At 37.1% G+C, this 25,824-nt stretch overlaps 1 protein-coding gene across 2 annotated transcripts in view; it reads right to left on the bottom strand.

Annotated features, from left to right (window-relative positions):
* Positions 1 to 25,824, bottom strand: part of CCDC138 (coiled-coil domain containing 138) — a 42,840-nt gene that overhangs the window by 4,638 nt on the left and 12,378 nt on the right. Inside the window, exons 7-13 of one of the 2 annotated variants that reach the window (XM_086610588.1) lie at positions 25,649 to 25,768; positions 24,129 to 24,206; positions 23,939 to 24,049; positions 21,678 to 21,842; positions 20,765 to 20,881; positions 19,470 to 19,662; positions 15,109 to 15,285 (exon numbers count right to left, since the gene is read on the bottom strand). In XM_086610588.1, coding sequence (XP_086466714.1) covers positions 15,109 to 15,285; positions 19,470 to 19,662; positions 20,765 to 20,881; positions 21,678 to 21,842; positions 23,939 to 24,049; positions 24,129 to 24,206; positions 25,649 to 25,768 — 961 coding nt within the window. Of the gene's footprint in view, positions 1 to 15,104; positions 15,286 to 19,469; positions 19,663 to 20,764; positions 20,882 to 21,677; positions 21,843 to 23,938; positions 24,050 to 24,128; positions 24,207 to 25,648; positions 25,769 to 25,824 lie in introns of both variants that reach the window. The other variant, XM_086610593.1, reaches the window with a different exon arrangement.

Raw genomic sequence — 25,824 nt, 5'->3', positions numbered from 1 at the left:
TGAGAACACTGACATTCAAGAAGTAAATCGAGAAGAAAGATTTTTTCTTCTTTCTATGGCCTGTTAAAACAACAAATGGCTTTAGAAACCTCTCATTTAACATGACTTCTGACTCAGTTGAACTCTGATTCATGAGAGATCTGAAGGTAAGAAGACCACTGAGATGAAGAGGGCAGTCCTACAATTTATTCCTATAAATATCCATAAATAGCCATAAAATGCTTTACACTCCTTTTCTGCAGGGGCAAACAAATACCATATTCAGCTGACCTGGACATTTCTTTGCTGCCTTGCTCTTGTTCCTTAAAAATATTTCCTTGCTCTTGTTCCTTAAATATATTTCATTTTTTTAAAAAATATTTTTTTTATATATACGCTGTAACAATGTTTTGACTGTTAATTTTACAAACCTACGTAAAAGATATGCATTGCTTTTAAGACAGAATGATTTTTACTATAAAACAGAAAAGCCAAAGTGGAAATAATTTCTAAAAGTTTGCAAATTTTGATTATGTGAAAGCAAACTGATAAAGGCACACATTTAAATGGATTTTCTGTACATTGTTTATATACTCACTTTAGAGAAGCTTTTGCAGAATATATTCTAAGTAATCAGAAAATGTACAAAGTAAGCATATAATTTAAATGCATGTCTAGCTGATGAACTAAAAGAATACAAGTTTCAAATTTTAAATATTTTGGTGGTTTAGATCTGCACAGATTTTGTTTCTATTAACTATTTTAGAAAAACTAAATTGGAATCCATCCTGACAGGACTTTGGCACAATTTAAAATAATCTGCAAAAGCCTCCACTGGTATCCTTACGAAATTGCAGAATGTTGTAGTTGCATTAGCTTAACTGGATTGGTAGACTGCAATGAACAATGAGCAATTTATCACTGTTGACAGAATTCATCTGAAATTTACCCTCAAAGTAATCAGTCACTCACAGCATTAAAATCTCACCAGCTATAGTTAACCGGAAAATTCTGTTTTATGCCTAAAGCTATGCCACCTCAGAAAATGAAGACTGTAAGGCATGGCAACTTTAAGTTCACGTTTTAACGAATCGACGATTACAGTTTTCTCTTATTTCTAATTGCATGAGGATCTGCTGGGAGAACGGAGAACATATGACAGCAACACAAGTGAGTGACACAGCACTGTCTTCTAGCACGGACAAAGTTAACTTTTGCAGAAGTTAACTGACTGTGCACCAAAGCAGAAACACTTAAAAGGGAAGAGTAGTAACACATGTTGCTAATAACCAAGTCACCTGTGAGATTTGAACCATTTGCTGAATGTAACTTTTTATCCTACACTCAATAGCCAGGGCTGTTAAGTGCCAGTGGTTAAACCACAGTGGAGATAGTGTGAGATTCCAGTCAGCGTAAGGTCTCTCAAGTGTAGATGCTTACACGGGTGACCCTGAATTAAGAGAGCCCAAGTGAAAATTTCAGCTGGTCACCCAATATCTGTTGACCTCAGTATGATCTGAATTGCTCTTCAGTTTCCTAGGATGCACAAGACCTTCATGCAGACAAGAGATAGGACGTATGGGAGACCAAAGTCATTCTCAAATGGCAACTGGAGGTTGCACCCACAAAAAAAATTCATAGAAAAGATTAAAAAATTAGCAGGAATACTTATGCCACAAGAGATGCTTGGGAAGTCTATAGGGAAAACAAAAAATATCAGAAAAGAAAGCTATGCCTTGGAGGTCAGAAACTATCTTTATAATAAAAAGGATAGTATGAAAAGTCAAGTCAGACTTCATTAATTAAAAAAAAAAAAAAGGTTCTCCCAGCCATTTAAGTAAAAATAGAACAAAAAAGAGGTAGTGAGGTCATCTGTGGTCAGCACAAGAAAGATGGGATAAAAGTTAATGGTATTTCAGTCTTTTGGGTGCACACTTTGGCTAACATACTGTTTTTTGGGAGACAGCTCTATCTTGATAAATGGAACATACAAAAAAAGTCCCCCAAACTTGTAATTCCAAAAAAGTCCTTTACTCAGGGACACCAGAACAGACTTCACACAACCTGGCCTTGAACACCTCCAAGGATGAAGTTGCCGATGCCCCATCAGTGGAAATGTTCAAGGCCAGGTTGGATGAGGCTTTGAGCAACCTGATCTAGGGGAAGATGTCTCTGTCCATGGCAGGGGGGTTGGAACTAGATGATCTTTAAGGTCCCTTCTAACCCAAACCATTCTATGATTCTATGATTCTATGATTCAGGATTCTGAAAGAAATGTTGCCTCAATTTAATGACAAGAAGAGTTAAACAATTGTTGCTTACAAATCAGGAAGCGGCACCTTCTGAAGAGAGAACAGCAAATGCAATATATATATATGATGGACTTGGACAAAAAAAGGCAATCTGAACATATATGTCTTTCAGTAAGATTCTAAAGATATTTTCAGGAACTAAAGGAGACAAATTAAAAATGAAATAAAGTGTACTATAAGTTTACCTGTAAGTATGTGTACAGGAACTATAAGTATGTTGGGTCAGAGTAGTCGGATACTTTTGTTTAGCAAATAAATGCTACAGCCATTAGAAGTTGGCTAGACTTCAATACCGTTTGATAAAGCGACATATGTGATATTATATTGGAGAAGATAGGGTTTAGTGAAAGGACTGGATGGTGTGTAGTGTAAGGAACTGGCTAAAACCAAAGCAAAACATTTTGCCTTGAAAAGTGGACTTGAGTTTCAAGTACTGATTTTGGCAATTGTGCTTATTTAGTACATTAATTAATGACTTTGGCATGAAAACAGGAGTAGTCTAATGAAATTCCACGCTGGAACTATCCATTTAGAAGGCAACAGGTATAAAATACATGAAAACCAGAATTACTTTACTTACCAAAATATCAAAAGTGTAAAGACAATACACTAAGAAACAACAAGCATTTTTCCTGGAAAATCACTGATTAGAAACATCACAGGATGAAAACTTATTGAACTCAGTATTTCTATGGGCAACCAACATGGTCTAACCATTAAAGAGTGATTCTAATGTGGTCTGAGAGAGAGAGAGAGAGAGAGAAACCCAGCATTTTACAAATAACAGCTTTATAAATAGAAGTTATGCATTGTTATGGGTTACTTTGTTCAAGAAAACAGAAAAAGCCTAATGAACTAGAAGAATCACTGAAGGAATCACAGATCTCTCTTACAGAGGACACCTAAAGGACCTTTGTTGCAACACTTTTTCTGTCAGAGCTCTCCTCCCTTGTTTTCCCTGCTCCCATACCTCCACTCCTGGTAATCCTTAATGCTCAGAACTAAGCACAGTGTTTCAAACACAATGACAAACTCAAATAAGGAAGCCTTTACATAAACAAACTTAACATGCCATGACCTGTAATTCTGTAACATCAGATTGCAAGTAAGCAGGTAAATAAAGTCTGAACTCTTAACAATGCAGAGATGCTGCTAAAACTGCACAAATTGCACTATCTACTTACAAAATAAAAAAAGACCTTTACGAAATTATTTCAATTATGACATTGCACTAAATTCACCTTGAAAGATACAGAGAAAAGTCCGCTGATAAGTACAATAGTTCTGCTAGCCAAGAGTAAAATTAAAAAACATGTGTATTAAAAAATATTTTTTCTAATTAAGTCATACTTCAATTGTTTGAAATTAAAGCATTTTATTGAACACTAGAAAACTGTAAACTGTTTATAAAAAAAATGCAAGTTTAGTAAATAAGAGCAAACAAGATCCTACTTGAATAAACTTTATTGTTCTAAAGATTTTATAAATTAAATTGACTTGAAAAGGGATGCATATATCCAAGTACTGATATAAACAACTCCTTTTTACATCAAATACTTTTTAAAAGCTAGCATTCACATCTGCCTTCAAAATGGTATGCACAGTGAAGCTTTACTTACAACGTGGCTATTTGGCTCTACATAAGTTTATATTTAATGGTCTTTTTTATTTCTTACTTTGGAGCCAATGAGACAGGGGTCCAAAATTCAGAACGGCTAAGCATTACACAACTGTTACTAGAACAAAAAGAAAATAATGACAAGAACATTTTTTCTTATTGGAGAGTAAGCTACTATGACTTCAGCAGAAATTAAATTACATTACTCCACTTACTGCATTAATTTTCAAAACCTGCAAACATGTATTTCATCAAAATCAAAGTATTCAAACTAAGCTTGCAATTAATTAGCAAAAACGTGTGCAAACTTTTGATGTACTTGCTTGCTTTCAGCAAGTACACAGGCTGGTCCTAACATTATCATAGGCTGCATTTAACAGAGTTAGAGATACTTATCTGTGGTTAAAATATTAAACTAAAACATCTATTAATCCAACATAATTATTCACTGTTTTCAGAAGAATGAATACAAAAATCACAATGGTAAGACAGGATAATAGGGGAAGGATTTTCTTTTAAATGGTTTGTATTTCAATGTTTATCCCACATAAGCTGTAAATCATTCCTTTTGCTATAGCTTCAAACACAGTTCCTCAGCATAATTTCACATCTGCCTTTCACACAGGTGAGGGGGAATCTTACCTTAGTACGGTACTTACAGACCTCACATTTTTACCTTTCAGTACTGCAGAATAACCTCATTTGAAAAGTTTCAATCCTGCAAACAGTTACCAGTAAAGATAATATTTTCACTTGTCTGAGCATACAGGCATTTTTTACTCTGTATCTTCACTGCTTGTAGTCCTTAAAGTCTCAAAACACTAAGACTCAAGAGAAAAATAAAGGAGTGGGTTTGGGTTTCCTTGACAGATTCTGACCATTGACTTTTTAGACATATACCTGTAGGACAGTGTGAATTATGGAATACCTAGCATTAGTTATGGAAGCATTTCAACTTGAAGGAAGAGAGGAAGTGTGCATATAGGCAGTTCACATAAAAAGACTGTCTCCATAGTAAGAAGTTGTGAATCTTTTTATCTCCACTGGCTTCATTAACTTCCTTACGAGATGAGTAAATCTGGACACAAACTTGGTTATCCATGACCACATTTTCTTACAAAAAAAATAGAAGTAGGGTTCAGCATTTGTGTAAACACAGTTCACTTTTGCAGTTACTAAACATCTTAAGTGATATTAATATGGTAAAGAAATCATACTTCAGCCCTAACAGAACATGTCTTAACTTAACAGTAAGCATGAGAGTCATTTAGAGATTTTTTTCAATATGCACTCATCTCAATTTGTGAATAAGCACACACCAATGCAAAATATTCTCTCTGTAAAACAGAAGTAAGCTTTAAGACAAAGTAAATGTAAGGTTTATTTAAAGCAAAGGCCAGTGCTTTGCAATGTCTAATGAGCAAGTAAGTTTTGATCTCCTTGAATGAATAAGATTGGGAAAGAGGAACCTATTAATCTACATGACTGGCAATGTGCACTGGCAGCCCAGAAAGCCAACCATGTCCTGGGCTGCATCAAAAGAATTGTGGGCAGCAGGTCGAGGGAGGTGATTCTGCCCCTCTACTCAGCTCTCGCGAGACCCCACCTGGAATACTGTGTTCAGCTCCGGAGTCCCCAGCAAAAGAAGGACATGGAGCTGCTGGAGCAAGTCCAGAGGAGGGCCACGAAGATGATCCGAGGGCTGGAACATCTCTCCTATGAAGACAGGCTCAGAGTAGGGGCTGTTCAGCCTGGAAAAGAGAAAGCTCTGGGGTGATCTTATAGCAGTCTACCAGTACTTAAAGGGGACTACAGGAAAGCTGGAGAGGGACTTTTTACAAGGGTATGTAGTGATAAGACCAGGGGCAATGGCTTTGAACTGAAATAGGGGAGATTTAGATTAGATTTAAGGAAGAAATTTTTTACATTGAGGGTGGTGAGGCACTGGAAGAGGTTGCCCAGAGAAGTTGTGGCTGCCCCATCCCTGGAGGTGTTCAAGGCCAGGTTGGATGAGGCTTTGGGCAACCTGGTGTAGTGGAGGGTGTCCCTGCCCATGGCAGGGAGGTTGGAACTAAATGATCTTTGAGGTCCCTTCCAAACCTAACCATTCTATGACAGAAGTCAGCTATCACTGCAGGAGGAATTTAAGATTTATGCTGTCTTTGTGTAAAAGTGCAAAGGGTAAAATTGAGACAGGCAGCTCTGCTACTAGTAGATCTCAAATCAAGCATGAATTAGACTACACTTCTACAATGGTATTTTTGATAGGTGACTATAAATTTACCACATCCTTTGGAACCCTTTTAACTGATTCACAGGCAAAAAAACAACAGTAAGCTGCATGAGACGCCAGAAGACAGGAACAACAGTATTCAACAAGATTGTGTATGACAAGCATTCAACTACAGGGTGATTTAATACTAATGATGTGATGTGATGTACCAAGCACAAGTACAGGCTGGGCAGAGAATGGATTCAGAGCAGCCCTGAGGAAAAGGACTTCGGAGTGCTGGTGGATAAGAAGCTCAACATGAGCCGGCAAGGTGCACTGGCAGCCCAGAAAGCCAACTGTATCCTGGGCTGTATCAAAAGGAGCATGGCCAGCAGGTCGAGGGAGGTGATTCTGCCCCTCTACTCAGCTCTCGTGAGACCCCATCTGGAATACTGTGTTCAGCTCTGGAGTCCCCAACATAAGAAGGACATGGAGCTACTAGAGCGGGTCCAGAGGAGGGCCACGAAGATGATCCGATGGCTGGAGCACCTCTGCTATGAAGACAGGCTGAGAGAGTTGGGGCTGTTCAGCCTGGAGAAGAGAAGGCTCCGGGGTGATCTCATAGCAGCTTTCCAGTACCTAAAGGGGGCCTACAGGAAAGCTGGAGAGGGACTTTTTACAAGAGGGGAGATTTCGATTAGATATAAGGAAGAAATTTTTTACATTGAGGGTGGAGAGGCACTGGCACAGGTTGCCCAGAGAAGCTGTGGATGCCCCATCCCTGGAAGTGTTCAAGGCCAGGTTGGATGAGGCTTTGGGCAACGTGGTGTAGTGGAGGATTTCCCTGTCCATGGCAGGGGGTTGGAACTAGATGATCTTTAAGGTCCCTTCCAACCCTAACCATTCTATGATTCTATGATCCTATGTTCCTCAACACCCACAGAAAAAATTTTCTTGTTGAGGTCATGCTACTTAATACTAGATTGTTTCCAGAAAACGTTTCATGTCTGGCATTCAGGAGTTCTCTTGAACAGTGTGTTGCAACTACTGTCCTAGAAACAAGATCCACTGAGAAAACAAATTTGTAGTCATAAGGAGAGAACTTTGGGTATGAAGACACCCTAGAAGCCACTGGTGTCATACTTAACAATCTGAATGATTAAAAGTAACTATTACTTCAATTATTAAACATTAATTTTAAATAGCAATTTAAATGGGAAATGGTAAGAGCTTTGTTAAGCAATGAATACATTGTAAGCCATTCGACTAAACTGAAACATATCAGTGTTCAGCAGTTAATACATTTTGCTCCCAGAATTTGAAAGGCAGTCAGAGCACTGCATTTGTGGAAATCACCAAGCACATTGAGAGTTTATCAAGACACTAAATCTACTTTCTGGAACAATACTATCAGAGAAGGTTTTGTTCTTACTTCTATCTTCAGACAGATTCATAGCTTAGAGATGGGACTAAAAATCAAGCATCATGGCTTGGTAGCCTGCTTTCCTTATCTACGAAGGAAGGAAATCTTCAAAAGCCTTAGTATTGAAATCTTTTTTCCCTGTCAAATCAGCAGGAATATCTCTCTTCCCTTTTTACTCAAGGGTAAGTGAGAAAGATGTCTTTATAGGTTGCTCATTAGTTTCAAAGACCAAAAGAAGGATCAAGTTGAATTTTATGGCACTCATGTGAAGCCCCAGATTCAAGCAAAATGCCACTACTATTAAAAAAGACTGCAGGACTTGCTCCCTTGATTCTGCTTTTATCAATCAATCTTAGCAGCAAAGGAAAGATGGGCATCCTCCAGAAAACGAACATGGATTGAAATCCTGGTAATAGATATGGAGAGCCAAATAAGAGATTGAAAAGGATAAACTTGAACTGGCACTCATCCCATCTGACCACGAAACAAAACCAGCACTGATGAGATAGCTACTGTGAAAACACAGCTAAACCACTGCTTCAGGTGCTGTGTTCACATGTATCAGTATTGGAAAGTACATTCAAAACAGAAGACTGAACAGGTTGAAATGTACCAATTTATGCTCCGTTATGGGCATTTTTAGATAAAAACATTAGCAGAATGTAGTAAGAGGAAAGAGGTAAAATATCTTTTTTGAGTTGATTTCCTACTGTCAGCTGTTGACTCTCCCAACTGTGGAATTTAGAAGCAACCTATTACTTCCACTGAAGATAGGAGACTAAACCAACTAGACTTAACTTAGGCCACTGAGCTCATCTGAAGGAAAAGAATCACTCCAGCATGCAAATGACTTGAAATAAAAATTACTTAAAGTTATATTGTTTACCCTAACAATTACTTACACCTTAATTTCAGTTACTTATCAAGTTTCTAGTGCAGGTTAAATGAAGCAAGTATTTGCTAACAGAAAGTTAAGGGCTAGGTAAGGACTTTAATCAGTTGCAAAGTTTCTTTCCTCAAATGCAGTAACAGTAAAAGTAGTGAACAGAATCCACAGAAATACTGGATGATGGCCAAAAAAAAAAAAAAAAATACTATTACAGTATGAAAGTAAGCTGAAACTGAAGTTCTCTTGACACAAAGCAAACTCTCTGAAATTACTGCATAACATCTCTAGCAGCTCCTCTCACTCTTACGCCCTGAGGAGCTGGCCAAAACTAACCTCAACTTTTTCACCCCTGACATTTAAAAGTCAGCCTTTGTTCCAACTATGAATGTTTTTGTATATTACAAGAACAGTAATCAGTATAACATTTTACCCTTCTCCTTAGGCTTGAACATTTTTGTAAAAGAGGTGAGGCAAACAACATTGGCATTTTTTTTCTTTTCTGTATCCGTGATGTACTGTTACAGTTACTGATACAGTTCAAAAAAACATTAATGATTGAGACAAAATCGTGAGATTATTTTTGGCTGACACCATATTTCAGAATTATACAATGGCATGAAAACTCACTGATGTCTGGGAAATGCCTGTGGAATACTATCCAAATTCTGATACCTAAAATATAATGTAGTCCAGTGACACGTATGCAATTTCACATCCCAATTTGATAAAAACACACATATAACTTGACTCCTTCCAAGAAATAACGTGACTATATTGTATATTATAACATGGGCCCTGGAGCTTTGCATGCTGTGATGTTGCATCTAAGTTTCAAAAAACATACACAAATAAGCTTCCCAATGGTACCTAATGGTACCTAATCATTTCTTCACAAAGTTCCTGTGGTATTAAGACCACCATGTTTCTATGGCCTAGCTGGACAGGTACACCGGTGTTATCCATTCTTGTATAGAATACATGTCAACTCAGACAAACTTTTGATGAAGCTGTGGACCTCAGGCATATTTTTATTTATAGTTTTATATAAGTTTGCAGCTGGTTGACAAGATCCACTAGACTGGCATCATCCTTGTGGTATATGGGAAACTCTCACTAACCTGGAATTAAAAAGATTATAAAGAGTAAACCCTGATTCTAGTAGTGAACGAAAATGTTCCAACCTGGAATCTGAAGTAATATTAAGAGATGAACCAAAAAGAGAACCTTGAAAGTTGATAGCCCATCTGTGGCTTTAATAAGCAAATGATGACAAATGGTTTTACCACTAAGAATGCAAATGGATAGACCTCTTGACACAAAGGGAGTCAAAATAAGCTGATATTCCCCTTTTGTCTTTGGAGTAGGAATGAAACGCCTAATCCCTTATTACTAAGGTTACATTTTCCACTCTTCTTTCATCTAAGTGAACATTCAGATGCTGCTTCAATAGTACCTTATCATGAAAGCACGGGTGGGAAAGGTAATGCAGAAGTACAAATTCACTGAAACCATCTGTAATATTCACTGCTTACACTTTCTTGCTCTTGTTAGACCTGGGGATACCAAGTCAAGTTTCTTGAAAGAAAACTCCTCACTAGAAGTTGTGTAGGGGTTATTTGGTGTAGTAACCTATGGTTCTTCCTTTGTACCTCACACAACCAAGTTGTGCAGCGCAAAAAACTGCCATCTGTTTCTTCCTTCAGACTGGAATGCATAAGCTCACCAAAAACACAGAGGAGCTCCAAATTCTTAATAAGCAAAGAGTTTCATCAGCCTTTGAACTGAAGGGGTACTGATCTTTAAATGCAGTGTCTTTAATGGCTTGAGCTCCAACCCTGACAGTTACCTTCATCAGCCATAGTCTTAAGGGCATGGATGTGCCCAAATATCCAAAAACATGTGTGGGCACATAGCATACAAGGCAGAATTATAAACAGAGATTTTGGCTATCAGCTGCCTCTCACCACATAGATTTTACTTCTTCCCACTGCTCTGTGGGAGTCTTTTTATAAATAGACAACTTGTTTTATTAAAGTTAACCTTACCTTGACAGAAGCACATGGTGAGTGTCAACACACATTAAAAGAATGACAGAGGAGCCGATCTTGCCAAACAAATCCTAGTTTACTGTTCTTTTTTTCTTTTTTTTTTTTTAAACTAGACTTATTTTAAGTGATCCTTGTTGCTTTAATCTTTCTCAAATAGTAGCCATGAGATGCTGACCTAGTGCAAAGAAAGCACTAGAAAGAATTATGGCATCTCTAAAGCACCAAAAAATAACGGTGCAGTTCTATTACCAAAGAATTCATTAAATGTTATTCCCAGCCTACCAGGCAAAAAAGAGTACAGAACATTCAACACACTTTGGCTTTCTGGCCACAGTTTCCAGGAGGAACTGAAGAATCCCAACTTCATGCATTTTTTTCAGGTTTTGAAATGCCCTGAAGCCACCCTCTGAACCACCTGTGATCTAGTAAGCTTTCTCAGACAACTAAATCACTCTAGAATTAATTATTCCTCCACCTCTGCCTGCTGATACTTCTCTTCCTTGTGAGAAAAAGATCTGGCCACAACCAGAACAGTAGAAGATACTGCATATGAACGCATATCTTGAGCTGGCCAAGACTGATGAACATCTAAAATGAAGTCATAGGTAGACAGCAAAAAAAAGTACTGAGGAACGTTACCTTTCAGCCCTCCACCATTTCCCATTGAAATGGTAGTGTCAGGACTCTTTCAGATTCTTGATGTGAAACTCCTGAACAGAAATGAAGAAGGAATGTAGGAAAGGCTGTGTGCCAGTAAGATGCACAGCAGTAAGACTTAGTAATTTTAATTTGCCATTAAGGTCTTGTACATAAATAGAAAACAGATGATAGGAATGCCTCAACTGTTGCATTTGACATCATGCTTTTGGTAACTGAACACCTTATCAGCGCTGCGAATGTTGTATGAACTTGCAAAGGAAACTTGGATCCTGGATCCATTGTAGCAGATATACTATGAAGCCAAAAGGAATGATACTGATCTAGAATCTGAACATGTGCAAACCAAAACCAAATCAGTCAAGGGGCTTAAGCAGTACTGTAGACTCTCGTTATAATTTCTATCAAAGCACAGAAATATCTATCTTAGACCAGTAGGTGCTTTCTCCATATGCAGCTTAAGTAATCTTCCTTAATATATGAGGGAAATCTAGGTTTCATTTCTGGAACATGAGGAAGATAATTTCTTACAGAGAAGAGAACCTACATGAGGACCTCAGACAGGTCTGGACTGTACAGAACCATTAGCATTCACTGCTTACTATAACAAAAGGTACATGCAGTGACAGGGAGGAGTAGTGCAACATAGTAGTTATTTCACACCCAATTCACATCTTTCAGCCTGGACAACTGAAACTTGAATCTGTAAAAATACTTCACAAAAAACTTAAAAAAATTAAGTTACAAAAAAGAATATCCAGAAAAAAAAAAAAGCACTGGCTTTTTTTTCCAACTTAATTTCTAATCACTTCAGCTCCAAAGGTAATATTTTTGAACAAAAATATTAAAATAATCCTATAGAGCCAGAAAACTATTGCAGCAAGTTGGAAGAATGCCTAGAATTGCATATCTTTCTGGAAAAAAAAAAAAAAGTCTAGACTTTGCCTCCTGTTGGTCAAATGCTGTCTTTTTGGGTAATGTGATTCCATGTTCTGCTGGTTAGGGCTGGGATAGAGTTGATTTTCTTCATAGTAGCTCGTATGGGGCTCTGTTTTGGACTTGTGCTGAAAACAGTATTGATAATACAGGGACATTTTTGTTATGTCTGAGCCATGCTTACACAGAGTCAGGGCCTTTTCTGCTTCTCACACCACCCCACCAGCGAGGAGGCTGAGGGTGCACAAGAAGTTGTGAGGGGACACAGCTGGGACAGCTGGCCCCAACTGACCAAAGGGATATTCTGTAGCATATAATGTCATGCTCAGCAATAAAAGCTGGAGGAAGAAGGAAGAGGGGGGACGTTCAGAGTGATGGCGTTTGTCTTCCCAAGTCACCATTACACATGATGAAGCCCTGCTTTCCTGGAGATGGCTGAACACCTGCCTGCCCATGGGAGGTGGTGAATTCCTTGTTCTGCTTTGCTTGCGTGTATGGCTTTTGCTTTACCTGTTAAATTGACTTTATCCCAACCCACGAGTTTTCTCACTTTTAATCTTCTGATTCTCTCCCCCAACCCACTGGTGGGAGTGAGCAGCTGGGTGGTGCTTAGTTGCCAGCTGGAGTTAAACAACAACACATATATTAGTATATGGCCAGCTACCTATGACTTCATATTTAAGGCTGCACACCAATACAGTTTTAAAATTGAGCATAAATTCCTGTTTTAATCTAACACAGAGAGCCCTCTGAATATCCACTGCCATCTTCTAGTTTGTCTCTTAATGACTTTTTAATAGGAAACTTACAAAGGAATGAAAATACCATTTCCCATCAACAATACTACTTCTCATTGTTAACAATTTCTTGCAAAACACTAACTATGTATTGGAAAAGAGCAGAACATGCCTATAATTTGTGTATTGGTAATTTATTCTGCCAAAGAGAAAGGCTCGGCATAGGGCTTTATATCCAGTTGCTGAGAAAAATCCTCCATCAAATGTCAATTCAAACATTACAGTAGAATAGGAACAGTTGGAAAGGACCTCCAACGATCATCTAGTCCAACTGCCTGACCAATTCAGAACAGACCAAAAATTAAAGCATATTGTTAAGGGCAATGTCCAAATGCCTTTTAAACACTGACAGTCTTGGTGCATTGACCACCTCTCTAGGAAGTCTGTTCCAGTGTTTCACCATCTCCTTGGTAAAGAAATGCTTCATATCCAGTCGAAAGTCCTGCTGGTGCAGCCTGGAACCATTCCCATGTGTCCTGTTGCTGGATCCCAGGGAGAAGAGATCAGCACCTTCCTCTCCACACCCCCTTCCCAGGAAGCTGTAGAGCAATGAGGTCATCCCTCAGCCTCCTTCTCTCCAAACCAGACAAACCCAAAGTCCCTAGCTGCTCCTCAGAGGGCATGTCTTCCAGCCCTTTCAACAGCTTTGTTGCCATCCTCTGGACGCATTGTGGGACCTCCAGATCTTTCTGAAATTGTGGGGTCCAGAACTGCACACAGTACTCCAGGTGAGGCTGTACCAAGGCTGAACACAGTGGGACAATCACCTCTTTTGACCACCTGGTTATGCTGTGTTTGAGGCACCCCAGAATGTGGTTTGCCCTCCTGGCTGCCAGGGCACACTGCTGACCCACATCGAGCCTGCTGTCAACCAGCACCCCCAGATCCCTTTCTGCATGGTCACTCTCCAGCCACTCCTCTCCACATCAATACTTGTGCCTGGCATTACTCCGTCCTAGGTGCAGATTTCAGCATTTAGACGCATTAAATTTCATCCCATTAATCATTGCCTCCTTCCCTGACTTCACATATAAACATCTTCTATGAGAAGCAACAAGGCAAAACGTGAGTCTCTGTTGTGGTTTAGCCCAGCTGGCAGCTAAGCTACCACGCAGCTGCTCACTCCCTCCATCATGCTTCAAACTGCAGCATCTAGCTCATCAGAACGACTACCGCTACGTAACAGACACCATCCACCTTGCTTAGGTCACTGTTGTGCATGCAACCATCTCCTTCCCAATCACTTCACCAATTATAGTTGTGAATATCAGGAAGAATACTTGAGTGTAAGACTACACTAACTACTCGGTCAGAAAAAGAGTCTTCAAGGAAGAATAAAACTTCAGTTAAATATTTCTGTCACTTATCTCGTTACAAAATGACTTTTAACTCAATGCTGTTCCACTCCAAGTCAAACATGCTTTCTATTTTTACCACTACAATGCATGGTAACAAAATACTTCCAAAAGAACAATATGCATTTCAAAAATAGCAGCAGCTCCTTCCTTTTTTTCTGATCTAAAAGGCAGTGAGTGATTTTTATCTTTTCAAAAAAACAGTCACAAGGTTTATTCAGCATGGCACAGGAATGCCTCACTACCTTCGTGTTCATCCAGTTGCTTACCAACTGATCATTAGCCTGTATCACTTGGAAAAGTGCTGTGACAAATGAGATTATTAACCCATTTATAGAGCCACAGCACAGTAAAAATCAGCAAAACATAACCATGTCAGTACAGTAAAATTCAGCAAAACATAACCATCTCTTCCAGATATGCATATCCAATTATTAGAAACTGAAAAAAGACTAGGGATGAGCTGTTCATTCAAATTTGAAAAATAATTTAAATAAAGTCTATTTTTTATCTCCACTTGCTGGCAGGTTTTAATGATATGGCTTGCCTGGCACAGACTGGCTTCAAAGAAAAACATCATCAAGGTAAAACAGTGGAATAAACTGAAAAGCCAAATGAAAAATAGCAATAAAAAACCTGCCATCAATAAATAAGAAAGTAGTAAGAGCTCAGAGCGAGAAGAAAAGACGACAACTCAGAAAGAGATAGACAATTTAGAAATACATTTTACGTCTCTAATGAATTTACATGATACAAATGAATGCTAATACTAGATTACATTATTTATACAGAAGAATCATGCTATTCTTATGTTGTATTTATGCTTACATCACCTGTTTTCATCATGATTTTATTTTATTTTTTTTAATTACCCAAATTTACCAGAATCCATGGTCATCTGAAGTAATCCATCAAGAGCACTGGAAAGCAGACCTCTACTGGATACTTTTAAGTGACTTAGTATGACAGGCACACATTGGTATTCCAAAAATAAGGCTTTCCCTTCATCTGTCTTCAAGTCTTTGCGAAGAGAATCAAATGCCTGAGCCAGGTAATCCACTGAAAGATATCAGAATATAGGCAATAAAACTTCTATAATCATAGTTCCATTCAGCAATTTGTGAACAACTATCCTGAGAGTTACTGTTGCAGATATATACTTAAAAGTTAAATGGCTGAAAATATTAAATTTTATTTTTATTTAAAGACATCCTCTGCCTGTTTTTATTCTTTAACAATTTGTTATGAGTGGAGAAAAAGACTAACTACGAGTTAAAAAAAAATAACTACGAGTCATATGTTGAAGAAATATATATTTACAAATACAAAGCTCTTCTAATATTTTGCTTAAGAGGAAAGAAATTACAAACTTGCACAGTTTGAGACAATGTTGGTTTCAACATCTTGGAAATCTCCATTAAAGGAGTCTACGGCTGATTTGTCTGAATAAGAGCAATTTTATGAGAGCAACTACTCCCATTCCTTTCTATATAAAGCTGTAGTTCAAGCTTCGGTGCATACATTCCATGTACTCTTCCACTGTGGAGTGCACTAAGTTATATAAAGAATGTAGATTAAGTGAACCAATCTAATTTTCTTAATTTCCTGATGTCAAATCTTTCTCGGTATCTTGAAATAGCATTGATCATCTACCTGTAGAGTAGAAAATTAAGTACAAGGAAACAATTCATCCTGTAGCAAAAGTTTAACTACACTGCCATCTGCTGGATACTGATATTTGAAGGAAACAGGATAGCGGTTCAAACAAAACGTGTTAACTTTAAAACTAGATCATTATTGCCTGTGGTCAGAGTGATCAAAATTCATACACAGTTATATTTCACATACGTTTAACAACAGATCATATTTTCCATTTTATAGAATCCAGCAGCAAAAAGCATCCGTGAGAAGCTAAACTGATTCATTCTAACCAACAGTGTTCATCTACTTAAAGTCTCTGCAATAACTACTTCTTGTACTGCAATTCTTTTTTTTATCGTTTTTATCAAACATTTCTACAAATGTGTGTCTCAATTTACAAGCAGTTACCATGCTCCACCAAAATTTCTTAACTAAAATAGTTCCCTCCAACAGCTGAAATACTGTATTTGTTCATTAATTATGTCAGGGTGGTCTTCCACGATGTTTAAATCCTGTGTTTACTGTAAATGCTCACAATATAAACACTGCACAGATCAGTTAAGCATAAAGACATACTAATCTGTTTAACAATCTAATCCAGAAGGATGACTTCCATGAGCAAGAACATTGGTCATTATCTACAGATTTAAAATCTTTGGCATCCCTGATTATTGTCAATCAGGGTGCCAGAGACTGCAGCAATTTTGTGATGAGGATCTCTGCTAAGAAATAGCCCGAAATTCATAACATACTTCACACAATAGACTGAAAAATATAAGATGCCAAAGTAGGCATCTGATTCTGATGCTCTGGGATGGTTTTTCAGGATTACCTTGAAAATTAACATCTCTGTAACTTGTCTCCATCTCTTTGTGTTACTAGCAGAGGGGATGTGTTACTAGTAAAGATATTTTAAAATACAAACCATTCTGAGAACAAAAGATAGCAAAAATAGAACCATGGAATAATTTAGGTTGTAACCTCCTGCCCAAAGCAAGACTATCTCTAAAGTTAGATCTGCTTGGTCATAGTCGTAAACCCACTGAACAATTATTTGCTATCAAAATGATCTGTGCTTTTAAAATGTCTTTGAAAAGGGAAAAATGTGTGGTTAGTATCACAGAGTTGGAAAAGCATTAGAGATACATTCATTCCTGTGCTACCCTTGTAAAACTTATTCTTAAAGAAAATCCCAGTTACGTGGCATCACAGTACTCCTAAGTTGCTGCAGGTAGGCAGTAATCACTTCTTACACCTGCTCTTAGTGGTATATAATTAGTGTTTTCTGCCTGGCTTCCACAAAAAGGATCTGTAATCTGAACTTCTTGTTCCCTGTTTCCCTTGAAGAGACAAAAGGCTTCGTAACTGAAGGTGGCAGTTAACATATCATCTGGGAGAACAGTTACTCTATTCTTTGAGATATATTTTCCACAGTTTTTTTCTCACCCTGTCGAGACATAATCTGACTCTTTTTAAATCGTAGTGTTTACTTTGAAACCTTTACCTTCTGGGGAAGACCCAACCTTCCCTATTTCTCTGCCACCACAAAATCATATAGGTTTTAAGTAGAGAATTCTACTTTACACTACTATTCTACATCTTCTGCTAGTGTGAAAGGTGGGAGGATCTCGGAACAAAATGGAAACAGAAAAAAAACTCACAATGAAAGGAAAAAGTCACTCACTCTGTGATGCCCCCTTACATGCACCCCCAATTCTTTTTGATTAACAAAAGGCAAAAGTGTGAGCTGAAAATGATGTAGCTGTTTCAGATATAATAATCCACTAATAGGCATTGAAGGCTGTCTGGATTATATTGTTTAAGAGGGTATTTGTATTTTTCTTTTTTTTCCCAAAGAAATAAATGCACAAAAAATCAAGTCTTTATATCGTTAGAAGCTCAACTTGATAATATGTGGCAATTATATTGCATTTAGGATTCAGAGGGGACCTATCAACTCTGTTGCTTTTATGCTGATGGACTCTTTTAGCATAGGTGAACAAAATTGCTTCACAGCAATCATTGAAATCATGATTGAATTAAAACAAAGTCAAAAGAGAAAGCTAATAATAGAAGTCAAAATAAGACATTCTTCTGGATTACTCATCAAATCTGCAGATTTAGGAATCAAGAACCTTCAAGAATAATTCAGATTAAGTACTACTGTTGAAGTTTCCAAAGAAGTCATATGTAAGTTAGAAATAGGTAAGAATCTCTTTAAATGACCAAAGTTAACCTGTAAGTTATTTTTTAAATATCTCTATAAATCAGAGTGATTGAAGGTTTTTCTTATCTGGGTTCTGATACAAAATTGTACACCAATCTCTATGTCAAAAGGATAAAAAAGGAAAGCATTAAAAATCTGAGTTCGTTCCTCTTCTCAGTGTGCTCAACACTCAGAGCTCACAAGAAGCAGTCCATTTTTGCCATCACTTTAAAGAAAATGTTTCGGTCTTCTCAGATCATATCTAGTTTCAAAGAAGGCCCTACCGAGAAGATTTGCCACAGCATCTTGAAAACTGCCTAAGTGGAGTAACCTGTTACAACCTGAAGCAGAAGTCACAATTTTCAGAACTGTGTTATGTCCTGATATGACTTTGTTTGCTTTTGCCTTGTTAACAAAGTATACTACTATACTGCATCAACAGAGGAAGTTTGGAAGATTTTGGACAAAAAGGCCACTTTTTGTGCTAGACAGGTGGCTTTGAAGTCTAAAACATTTTTACAGAACATGGTGCCTTTGTAAATGAGTCTATTTAACAGTGTAATCTCAATGGACAATCTTATCAAGAACTGACAATTTCACAGAATGGTATTTTTCAATGTTTATAATGTTTTATGGGTAGTCATTTGCAGTGCCAGACTTGGTAGGAGAAGAGGGGAGTAGCCGACAGGTAAGGGCTGGAGTATGAACTGCATACTAAACTTAGACCAAGGAGCAAAGCAATTTCAGGACATATATTGTATTATCATTCAACCTAACAATTACAATCCACTACACAAGTGGCTTTCTCAGTGTGACTACAGATACATCAGAATTACCTATGAACATTAGATTTATCTATGAAGACAAATGCAGCAAACTTGTAACCAACTATGTCACAGAAGAAATACTTGACACTGCAGCTGACCAGCCTTTCAGGGGATAGGTAAACAAACTACTAGCTTAAACAGGACAGTGAAATTCTAGAATTGTCCAAAATCTGCTACTTATTTCAGTTTATAAAAGAGAAACTAGCTGTGCCATTCTATGCAGTAAAGATCTTGGCAATCCAATTACTGCTGTAGTGACAGTTTGACAGAATTACCAACACCTCTTTTCCCCTTCTTCAGAAACGTTGGCGTATCTGACAAGAAATCGCCATATTAAAAGGAACACATAAATTCCAATATGAAATGAATAATAGCAAGATTCATACTTGTTTCCAGTACATTTTGCTTCACAATGTAGTAAAACTCAAGTAAAAACACTGTTCACTACAGTATCACTGAAATAGTTTTTTGTCCAGGCACTGTTCACTACAGTATCACTGAAATGTTTTTTTGTCCATTATTTTATTTTGAAATTAAAAAATAAACTTAAAAAAAAAATCAGAACTTACCTTGTGTCACTGTTTTAAGCACAATTAAAGTTGACAGAAACCTCAAAGGCATACAGGAACTCTTAAAGAAAGCTGCTGATTTTGATTTACTCTCTGTAGACTGTTCAGAAGAACTATGTGGATTTCCCTTACTTACTACGCCTTTGAAAATATCTTCACCAAGTCTCCTCATTGTTGATGTCATCGTGGCATGCTATTTCAAACAATGCACACAGTTAGTGTAAACATTAAACCACATTAAACCCCTATGTTTTAATATGTTCCCCTAGCGATTAAATATTAAATAGCAAATGGTTTGGTCATGTATCAGAATATAATCGGTACAGGAGATACTTCTTGGTGTTCCAAAAGCAGTTGAACGACGTTATCACAGCACCTTATCACATATCACAGAGAGACTAGTTACTGAGGGCCCCTGATACGCTAACACCATTTAAGTTGCCTCTGGATCCAGAATAAGCGCAGCTTCAGTCAACCCTATTTTGTAAGGATGCCTGAAGTTCTGTCTTGCAAAAGCGTTTACAGAATCGAGGTCTAAACATCAACTTGAAGAGCACGATACAGGTAAGATCTATTAGACTTTTCATCATAAAATACACAGAAATATTACTTCATAATATGCTCATTTAAAATATACTTTCTTATCAGCACTAGAACCAACAGCTTACTATTCTATTGAATTTAAACTCAAGATATTTACAAAGTTTCCTACTTTTTGCTTTAGCAAATGCACTACTGACAGCACTATGCAATATACTGAGTCTTTACAGTATAGCTACTGTCTTTTTCTTTATTATACTGCTAAATATTTTCTTACAGCAGTCTAGTCAAAGGGAATAAGGAATGTCTTGTGGTTAGACACTGAGCAGAGAACAGAAAAATCAAAATTCCTTTGCTGCTTTGCCACACACTTCCACCAATTTCAATAAATCTCATGTATAAAGTGAAGCTGAAAATATTGCCTGTTCTAGTGCAAAAGTTCTGTAAGTACATATGTAAAAATATAATTTCTGAGATACTTAAACACCACAACAGAGATCACATATTTATGAAAGCTATGTTTAGAAACACAATGCAAAATATAAATTAATTTGAAAAAGAATTTTTTTTTTCATTTGCTCTGTACCTGTGGTAAATACTATGAATTTATGCTTTGCAAAGACAGCAGAGTTTCTTTCACATATACTACTTGAAAACATCCTCTTTTCATACATATTTAAAACACAAAATCCCTTAATATCTTCTGGGAATTTAGTTTGTAAAAAAACATCCTGCAAGAAGACTATTTGTTTTACCTGAATACCAGTGTCTAGCTGTCTTATAGACCAATAAATAAATTTTAACACAGGCATGTGTAGTTTAGGATTCACAAATGGCATCCACTGGAGTTGCTCAGTAGCTATAGGTAAAAGCTGTAAAAATATACAAAAGTAAAATTACATGCAGTATATGAAATTACTGTATAAGCTAACCATAAGTGAAAAACAAACAAACAAAACTCAAAACTTTCTGTTGCAGTTTAACAGATTACATATGCAAACACTTACTGGGCAGAACCAGTGCAGGTAACAGATTTATAGGCATACACAGATTTTACATTTTACAGAGGTTTACATGTAAAAGTGGAGATACATCATATGAGCTTAATCTCAGAAAATCCAAACCCAATGGCTATAAATCTTTAATATAATGAATAAAACCAGTAGAAGTAGATTTTCTGGACACCTCATGGATTTCCAAACCTTGGTATCTCCAGAAATAAAAGCGTTAAAAGTAGAGCATAGTACAACCTTTTATCAGTCATAAATTGAAACTTTAATACCTAAAATAGGCATCAAAATATTTTAAATTAGACATGTTCACCTCCTTAGAAAAAAAAGGAATTATGTACAGCGTTACACATAAAACGCACATAAAGAAAAATTATAAACTGACAGCCGTGACCTGAAATAAAATGATGAAGCTCTCAAGTTGAGAATGACCACCACACTTTTCCTTAAAAATGATCTGTATGCTTTACAAATGATAAATTACCTACTGTATGTCACTGCTGGAATTAATACTGACTTATTAACAGTGATTTTGCTTCAATTACTGTATCCAAAGCATGTATAAAGCATGCTAACCTACTATATTCTCAAAATCATGTAAAAAACTCCATAAATCTGAAAACATATTAACACAAGCAAACAATCCAAATCTTTTTACCTTCATACACCTGTCCTGGGTGCAGGTTTTTTTGGAGGTCTGGGTAACCAGAAGTTTACAACTGTCCTCTCTTTCTTCTTTTATTTTTATTTTGCTAAGGTGCTGGTCTGAGATCCAATCCATAAGAAAAGTTAAGAGCTCATAAACTTGTGAATTCAGTGGTAGCTGTAATACATCCACAACACCAGATATTTCAGCTTTTTCATGATTTTTCGTGAATTTCAGATTTTCATGATTTTTCTAAGTCAAGATAGTAACAGACTGAAATATACGCAAGTACATTAGTTCTGAAATATTATGCATAATCTACAGGATGATGAGCGTATGCCTGATAAAATCTGGAAGGTAACTTACTGTATTAGAAGCATGCAGAAAACGTTATATTCAAGGAATTAGTGATCTTGAACAGGCCATGTGTACTATGTTGGGCCTTGTACCTGGGGTTTGAGAAGCCCATATGCTATTAATATAACCTGTAATTTATATTATCTCGGGGAAAAGTAAACTGTATGTGGATCAAGGGGTGGAAGATGGCAAAGCTGTCCCAGAGACCACTGCACATCAAGGAGTCAGGAATCACAGTCACATCACAGTTAACCTGATCAGGCACAGCCTGAGCTGTGCTGCACAGATCAATCAACTGCACAGTTCATCCTGTGCTTGGCCGCAGGATAGACTCCACCAGCTCACCGTAACAGGAGCCTGCAGGCAGCTCTCATTTGCTACCAGTGATCACACCTACTGCTTGGCTCTGCCTTTGTCTAAAACGGCAACAAGAAGTTCTCCTGTGAACGTCCTTCATGAATAGAGTTGCTTTCTTGCAAGAAAATTATTTAATATCCTGAATGGCCAAACAGGAGGCGCTTCTCTCCATGGACAGGACCATGAAAGAGACCCAGAAGAAGAGATCCCTTCATGGTTTCTCTCTCTCTCACACCCCCGACTCCCATCCCTACTGCAGAACAGGTACTATGTGTGATGGTTTCTGGGTGTCAAAACATACGCACATTATTTGTTTTGTACTTAGATAAACGATTACAAAAGGCCTGGGAAAAGATTTTCACACATATAATCACTTCATTTTATAATTTTGGCCAAATGAATTACAGGAAAAAGCAAATCTTTAATGTTCTTGGCATGTGGAAATTCTCATTTCAATGCACTAGATCCCCTTTGCTTTATTTCATATAATCCATTGTTGTTAAAATTTAACTGGGTAGCAAGCACTGTTGCAATAATAACAAAGACTTCATGAAATTGTCATTCTGTCCCTGTACTACACTGCAATGAAATACTCTATGAAAGATATGCAGAGATACCTGAAGAGAGGCTGCACGAACAGTTCTCTAAAGACTTCAAAGGTTTTCTTGTATCTGCCCTCAGACAACTGTTATCCTCTTCGCTCAGAACTATAACTACTGAAACTGCTTATATTTCACTTGCAATCAAAGTACACTAAAACCTACGCAAACAGAGTGTGTTGGCTATATATAGACAGCACAGTTTTAAGGCATCTGATGTAGATTAATTAAGTGGGACTGTGTGAATATCTCTTTCCCATTTTACAGTTTAGCCTCTAGCTGGAGAAAATCATTACCAGTTGGGAGATGTTGGCAGAGCACTACCAGAGGACTTGCTACTAAACAGAAGAACACAGAGACAGAAAGCATTTCATCAAGTGATGTAAGAAGATATTTTAAGGAAAACAAGGTGATCATTTTGGACCTGTGTAGGAACACCGTATTTACTCTCTTTCACTTATTAAAGATTATTTCTCAAAAAAATAACAGTAATACAATCACTACTGGCTTACAAAATTAAAATTCTTAATCTGATACCTCTGACTGACTACTTTTTAGCTAGTGATATTCAGAAGAACAGTGCTTTACTGTAGCAATAACCAGAATGAGTTTAAGATTTGCTCTGACACAGGGAAAGAAACCAGTTACAGTGTAAGCAGGATATAATTTTAATTTTAATTGACAGACGATAGATGACATGACAGGAAGAGGAAAACATATCAATAAAAATATACACATACACAACACGAAATCCAACAGACTTACTTTTAGCAACAAGCCTAATTCTTTGTTAACTGCCTGTTTTCTCCCAGTATAATCTCTATCTTCTCTTACTGTAACTAAATCACTCATAAAATCCATAAAATTTGAAGTTACATTTTCTAATTTCTAGCAGATACACAGAGAATGTTCCATTGCCTAATGCCTTTAGAATTAATCTTTCATTTTCCCAATTCTTACCTTTGCAATTTTTGATGTTACCATCACTTTTTCTTGCTTGACAGGTTTACTTTGTTGCACCACTTGACATATATCCTTAGACTTCTGTACCATTAAAAATTCATGCTTCCTCTACAACAAAATGTAACAAAGAATTATATTTCATTTGTTACCCATAAAGGAAGCAGGTACATGTAAGAACAAACCTTACTTGTAGATTCTCTAAACGAGCTTGTGCTTTTCTTGCTTGACCTTCCAACTTCTTGTTCAGCTCAGTTACATCATTTAACTGAAAGAATGACAAAATGTTAAAGTATCTGTAAATTCAGAACTCACTTCTTGATTTAATTATCACACTGCAATAATTTAATGTGGCTGCTGAGCTGCTAAATTATTTAAGTTCATTTTTTTTTATTCCAAGATGTAAAGTGAGAGAAACAAAATCATTATCCACCTCATCGACAAATCACAGAGTCACAGAATGGTTGAGGTTGCCCAGCACCTCTGGAGGTGGCCCAACCCCTCAGCTTAACCAGGACCACCAAGAACTGGTTGCCCAGGACCATGTCCAGGCAGCTTTTGAATATCTCCAAGGTAGGGGACTCCACCACCTCTCTGGGCAACCTGTGCCAGGACAAATAAGACAGCAGTAGCTCTTTGTTGACCTGCAGACCAACCTTTCAACTTGCTTGGGAAGAATAAGCACTATAATGTCACTCTAGATACATGGGCACTACGCATTTGATTACTTTTCATGAAAAAGTGACATGAAAATGGAGTGAACGCTTCAAGACAGGTTTAACAGTCTTCTTAATGCAGAGGGTGGAAGTTTTCTTCTCTGTAGAATGAAACAGTTACTGACCATGCTATAGAAACACTTTGCTCTGTGAGAAAAGATGAGGGGAAACTGTAACCTCCCTTTAAACATAAGAAACATACTTTACATATGCAACAATGAAGAGCATGATTATCACGGAAACCGTCAGTTTGCACAGAAATGCAAAGATTTTTATAGTGAGGTGAAATAAAGAGACAGATGGGTTGCATCAAAACCACCAACATCCTAGGAGTTAGTTTGGACCTTCTCTAAGAGAAAGAATAAGGCTCTGATGTAAATTTTTATCATACCCAGACTATCAGAACTGCAATTAATTCACTGAATAAACAATGGCCAAATAGTTTAGACAGTAACTTTTGTGTCAGCCTTTTAGATCAGATTTAACAGTCACAAGTGAGATGGAAATTCTTACTCTCTGCATTATTATGAACCACTGTTTCAGTTTAAGAACTGAGAAAATTCTGCCTTAATTAACATTTGTAAAAATAACTGAAAATACTGAACAAACACGAGGTTAGAAATACACATTCTACTTTTTATTTAACAGAATCAGTACAGCAACTCGGCACAGGGTGGATTCTATTATGTTATAAAGTACTTTCTCTCCACCCACTCTCAATTTGCTTCAGAGGATATGGATTTGTCCTTCCTAACAATCAGCTGTTGCTAGTGGGTTAGAGGAGTAAGTCCAACTTTTTTTATATTGTAAAAGATCAGAAAGGCTAAATTTCAAGTACTAAAAAAAGGTGCAGAAAGTACTTTCAGTCATTCATCCAATTCTTGTCTCACAGAAACAAAAAATCAGCAATTTTGCAGACTGAAGCTGTTCAAATATTTAAAACTGTTGACTGTAATGTGTAAAATTATTGATAACAGGAAATAACTAATTTTACCTGTTTTCTTAAAGAGTCATTCATTTCCTTCAAGGTGTCAAATGATGACTTCAGCCTCCTGTTTTCTTTAGTTATTTCTCTCAAAGCTTCTATCAGCTGTTTAACTTCTGCCTCGTGTTGCTATAGAAATATCAAATTTAAAAACATGATTTACAAGAGACTATTTTAATTTAAGT

Source organism: Tauraco erythrolophus, chromosome 1 (assembly GCF_009769465.1).
Source record: "Tauraco erythrolophus isolate bTauEry1 chromosome 1, bTauEry1.pri, whole genome shotgun sequence".
NCBI lineage: Eukaryota > Metazoa > Chordata > Aves > Musophagiformes > Musophagidae > Tauraco > Tauraco erythrolophus.
The sequence above is the reverse complement of the archived record's forward strand: the minus strand, read 5'-3'. Positions and strand labels throughout refer to the sequence as shown.